The sequence below is a fragment of the Pinus tabuliformis genome, chromosome 2_1 (assembly GCF_031772625.1).
Source record: "Pinus tabuliformis cultivar Carrire ecotype Pingquan chromosome 2_1, CPIR1, whole genome shotgun sequence".
Taxonomy (NCBI): Eukaryota; Viridiplantae; Streptophyta; class Pinopsida; order Pinales; family Pinaceae; genus Pinus; species Pinus tabuliformis.
Window position 1 is genome coordinate 574,334,830 of NC_142299.1, and position 6,000 is coordinate 574,340,829.

Genomic DNA, 6,000 nt, shown 5'->3' on the forward strand with positions numbered 1-6,000 from the left:
CCCAGGGGTCCCTGGGGTTAAATACCCTGCAAGGATCCTGCTATATTTAGACACCCCAAAATGATCTTTAATAAAGCATTGCTCCTGGTGAAATGAAGTAGTGAGGTCAAAGAACTGATGGCTTAGGATAGGCTTTGGAACATGCTCAAACAAATTTCCAAATACATGCTACTTTGGATTTAATGATTTACAAAAATATAAAGTGATAGAGGATGAGGGATCAGTGCCTTGATTTATCAATGAATTTCTGTGTATATGGAGTTAGACAAGGAGCAGGTCAATAGCTGAAGACCTTAGATGGAGAGGGAAAGGGAGATGCTAAATTCTTGATTTAACCCTAGCAACTTTCCAAATTAGGAGACTTAAGGTCAAGGACAGCAAATCTAGTTTCCTTTATGGATACTCGTTGACAACTTTTGCATATGAAGAAAATAGAGTTCATAAGAGATGCTGCAATTTTTAATATGGCACATGACAACCCCAATTCAACAATTGTAGCAAAATGGAAGATAATACTTAGGATAAAACAACACTATTCATCCAAGCGTCACTTCGTCAATCCACAAATTGTTCCTCCATTCAAAACATATTCTCACCAAGACAATTTGCCTCACTGAAAATATCCAAAGCCAAAACTTACAAGGAAAAATCACAGAAATTTTGGATTGCTATGGGATTTCTCCCCCAAAACTCCATGAGAAAATGAGACGAAGTGCAACTCAAATGATAGAGGTGCTCAACTTCCCTCATAATAAAATACTAATTTTCTAAGCTAAAATCCATTAAATTAGCCTAACTAAGGGCAAAAGACCTTCTGTACAAATTAATTAATCTACAGTAATACAAACTGGGGCTTCTAAAACCCCTTGTACAAAATCTATGGGCATAAGCCCTGAAAAGATGGCCCCTTTCCACAAATGAAGGGCAAAAAGAGGGCGTTTCTGTAGTATCCAGCTTCCAAAGGGCCTTCAGTTGTTTGACTTGCTCTAAAAGTCTTCCAATCTGCTGCCCAAAATCCTCTAAATTCAGGCACACAACCACAAATGGTGGACATTGTTAGAAAATCATAAAGGCAGAAAGATTTTCTTATCTTTGATAATTACTTGTGATGTTCTTAAATTCTTATAAAATTTTAATGTCTTTAACTTCTAATCATCAAGCAACTATCAAAACCATAAACATGAAGATCGCGGACACAAAATGTAGGCTCTCAGCCAGGGCAAAATCCCTCTTCTAGGGGAAAACCCAAAAATTTCTTCTCTTCTTTCATGAACCAAATCAAATGAGACAACCAAGACCTAAGACCAAGACAAATGACCTCCTCCAATCCACTAAGTCAGCCTCCCATGAAGACAAGTCAAACTTCCAGAATCAAGTCAAGGAAAACATCTAAAGTCATGTCAACTACGGTCTCAGCCCTCTCTTCTACTTCTGCAATTTCCGGTCCATTGTCTCCATCCTGCACCTTCATCCCTGCAATACTTCAGATCTCTCACATGTGTGACATAGAATGACAGATATTTCAGCTTCCTTTGATTAGATAAGTGTCTCCTCTTCTTCGCTTATGATTTTCCTTCTTTTTGGTTCTTTGCACTCTTCTTCACTTTGTGAGTTGCAGATCGAATTCCATGAATGAATGATCTCTCAATAGGTCGAATGCTCAACTATTTATAGTGGTTTGAAGCTCCTTTATTAGGCCAACATGAAAAGAAGGTCAGGCTGACTTGGTGGAGTATTGCATGACCAAATTACATAAAATAATTTTCTTTCTTTGACACAATGAGCCCAAGAAGGGCCTAGGACGAGATGACATGGACAATGACTCATGACATAAACCCTAGAAGCACACAATGGGTGCTTTGACATAGAAATAAAATAAATAAAGCATGAAACCCATGCTTATAAATAATTTTTCTTTTCTTTCATTTTGACAAATACATTACATCATGACTCAAATACAATTATAAATACAATTATAAAGACCAATACTAGTTACATTTCTCAACAGGCACTCCCACCAAATCAGCTAGTAGTGCTCCAAGAGCATCCTCCAAAGCAGGTATAAAGGCTATCCAAATGGCCCTCCAAGGTGGGTGCATGAGCCTCCCAAATTCATACTTCAGCTTCAAGAATCTTCAACATGCCTTCTAATCCTTGCCAAGCAGCCCTCAAAGTGGGTGCAGAAGCCCCAAAGGGTGTGACCTTCCCTTTGAGGGTGACTTCAAAAGCACCCAATTGGCCTCCAAAGTATACTACCCCTGATGCTCCGACAACACCATTCAGGAGGGCTTTCCAAACCACATAAAAGAACGCTGCCCACAAAACATGCATATCCAGCATGCAGGCATACTCTAAAGTGGACAAATGGTACTTCAAAACCAGTGCTCAAGCCTCAGCCTTGAATTACCCAAACAATTGATCTGCTCAGCAGTAAAACAATCTTTGAAAGCTACCACTGGTTGGCTCCTTATATCCAACGCTGTATAATTATCAATTTAGAACATATCCAAGTCGGCTCTGCTCCCCTATTTCCAACGCTGTATAATTATCATTTTAGAACATATCCAAGTCGGCTCTGCTCCCCTATTTCCAACGCTGTATAATTATCATTTTAGAACATATTCAAGTCGGCTCTGCTCCCCTATCTCATTTGAAATCACCTTAAATTGCCCCTGTAAGGTTGGGATTGGCTAAACCATATGTGGACACACACACATGCGCATAATAATCATTTGAACCTTTATCTAGGCTCCACACCTGCGAAAACTAGTTTGATCACCTGTATTACAGCCTGGTCAAAATTCTGAGGGGAGAGGTGCTGCTCCTCAGCCTGGAATTACCCAAACAATTGATCTGCTCAGCAGTAAAACAATCTTTGAAAGCTACCACTGGTTGGCTCCTTATATCCAACGCTGTATAATTATCAATTTAGAACATATCCAAGTCGGCTCTGCTCCCCTATTTCCAACGCTGTATAATTATCATTTTAGAACATATTCAAGTCGGCTCTGCTCCCCTATCTCATTTGAAATCACCTTAAATTGCCCCTATAAGGTTGGGATTGGCTAAACCATATGTGGACACACACACATGCGCATAATAATCATTTGAACCTTTATCTAGGCTCCACACCTGCGAAAACTAGTTTGATCACCTGTATTACAGCCTGGTCAAAATTCTGAGGGGAGAGGTGCTGCTATCTGTACTTTCCTGCTCTGATAAGGGGGTGAGGGTGCTGTTCTGAGGTTGGGAGTGATCCACAGCCAAATTTTAGACTGCAATCCACCTCTGCTGTTTAGGCTGAGGTTCTACAAGGCCATTCTGCACCAGCTCTGTTTCCATATATATCATGTCTCTCGTTGCTGTGTAGGCATATGAGGCTGTTAGTAAATGCTCAGGAATCTGTCCCTATACAAAAGTGCCATTTTACTGCCTGCTTCCATGGATTTATGGCTCTTATTCCTGTAGAACATTTACAGCTCCAGTATCTACAGTAACAAACACCAAAATTATCTTTATCAAGCAGTTGTGCCATGTGATCTGACCAGGACTGCAGCTATTTCTCTGAACAATTGTCTGTTAGCATTCTACAGGCTCAACTCAGTTTTGACAAAACAGAGTGGGCTGGTCATAGAGCTCTTTTTAATATAGGTCATTTCTTGCAGAATCAATTCATGGACTTCTCTGTTTGTTGACGTACTGTAATTGGAGAGCCCTTATGTAATTGCCAAAGGATGAATGTTTCAACTGCCCCTGATCACCCTATTTTGTGCAAGAGAAAAGTATGGGTAACAGTAACCATTGTGTGAGTGCTCATATGTTTTATAAAAAACACTTATTCTAGCATGGCTGAATAGCTAAATTTGATCTCGTGATCCATTCCTGAGCCCGAGGATTGAAAATTTTGTTGCCTACATTAATAAGCGCTGTATTTATTTTCATCTAAATGAGTCTTATATAAGTTATCATCCTTTTCTTGGAATGTAATGTCCATCTCCTGTGTCTGATCTCTAGAGAATTAAAAGACTTAGTCTAACTTATAGACGAAATGGCCTTTTCAGGACATTTTTCCTGGTTCATTTCAACCAAAATCTGGCAGAGATTTTTAAAAACTTGAGTTTAAGTTGTTTAATTTGTAAAATTCAAGTGTCCCATAGGTTTTTCAGGGTGCTGAATCCATCTATACATTCAAAAATGTATTTTAAGCAACAAAAAATCATATTCTTGATTGAAATTGTATAGCCAGATTTCGGTGAAAAAAAGCTTTTTCATCTATAAGTTAAACTATGTCGAAGTAAAATTCCATAACCTGCAGTTCTATTACATCTCCAATAAAATGGGTATGTTGTTAGGATGATAATTAAATAACATTGCTAGCATAGATTAGACTATTTTTATGGTTGATTCCTTTCAATTTTATTTTTAATGTTTGAATTCTTAGGTGTGTTTCTGAAGTAAAAGAATAAAGCAGAAAGTATGCAAAGGGAAAAAGCCTTACAAAATATTTTTGTGACTTATTCTGGAATTTTGTACTTATTTATAGAGTAGTCTAATGAGGCCACAAATTTGCCCAGAAAATTGTGGAAATTCCAGCATGATTTTTCTGAGAAATTTGGGTTACAGTTGTTGAACTTCAGGATTTTTGATGCTCTGGAGTTTTTGATGGTGCTCAATCCATTTCTACCATTCAAACACTGAATCATATTTTTTGAAAAGAAAATATCGCTAGATTCCAGAGAAAAATGACTTTCCGAGCAATTTGTTGCTTCAGTAGACAACGCCTTTATTTATTACAATATTCACAACTTTAACTTTAGCAATAATCCTCAAGTCAATAGCTGAAAATATTGATTTTGGTTATATTTCTATTCATGTTGTAACTTCTGAATCTGTTCTTGTTTTCTCAACAGAAGCATATAAATCAGGAGAGCTACAGGAGTTATTGGAGAAAGCAATATGCTCTTGATAATATCTGGCATGTTGTTTATGCATACATACTATTTCTACACATCTTTTGTCGATTTATTAACATCTTTGGAATCTGATGTCTGAATTCGTTGAAATTGGTTTCAGACAGCATTCTTCTATACAGTAGTTGTTCTCTCTGTTTTATTACAATATTCACAACTTTAACTTTAGCAATAATCCTCAAGTCAATAGCTGAAAATATTGATTTTGGTTATATTTCTATTCATGTTGTAACTTCTGAATCTGTTCTTGTTTTCTCAACAGAAGCATATAAATCAGGAGAGCTACAGGAGTCATTGGAGAAAGCAATATGCTCTTGATAATATCTGGCATGTTGTTTATGCATACATACTATTTCTACACATCTTTTGTCGATTTATTAACATCTTTGGAATCTGATGTCTGAATTCGTTGAAATTGGTTTCAGACAGCATTCTTCTATACAGTAGTTGTTCTCTCTGTTTTGATAAACATGATCCAAAACACATGTAACGATAGTACTAAATAATTGATGTCCATTCCTTATAAGTTATCTAGGAAGCTACTTTCAGAATCCTTTAATTCCCTCGTTGTGCGAAATCTGTCAGTGTTCCTTTATTATGGGCTTGATGCAATTGTACGCAGCGCATTCCCACTATAAGTCGTGATGGATATATGGACTTTGAAGTACCTTCCTCTTGAAAGGTTTTCCTAAAAGCATCGTGATGGATATATGTAGTGTCATAAAAGCATCGTGATGGATATACGAAGTACCTTCCTTGCAGATTTTCCTAAAAGCATCCAAACAGTAGATAGCAGAAAATATACTAGCGGTAAAAAATAGAGAGAAAGCTTGGCACTCGTCAACTTGGTGAAAGGATGAAAGCAACTTATCGTTGATGATTGGAGTACAACTTTGCAAATTTTAACTTGTGAAAATGACAACATGTTTGATGTCGTGCATATGTGGGATTTTTATAAACTAGCTTATCGTTAACAGATCCTCTAATTTTAGCTTCAAATGATCTCTATAGTCAGAGAGCAGAGCTTCAA

The 6,000-nt window shown here is 37.3% G+C and overlaps 1 protein-coding gene across 2 annotated transcripts in view; it reads left to right on the forward strand.

The window, feature by feature from the left end:
* The window catches only part of CXIP1 (CAX interacting protein 1), a 99,974-nt gene extending 94,441 nt beyond the window's left edge, over positions 1-5,533 (forward strand). The window contains exons 3-4 of one of the 2 annotated variants that reach the window (XM_089403009.1): positions 4,911-4,975; positions 5,233-5,533. In XM_089403009.1, coding sequence (XP_089259135.1) covers positions 4,911-4,966 — 56 coding nt within the window. In that variant the 3' untranslated portion in view covers positions 4,967-4,975; positions 5,233-5,533. The remainder of the gene's footprint in view (positions 1-4,910; positions 4,976-5,232) is intronic. The other variant, XM_089403010.1, reaches the window with a different exon arrangement.
* The last annotated feature ends 467 nt before the right edge of the window (positions 5,534-6,000 follow it).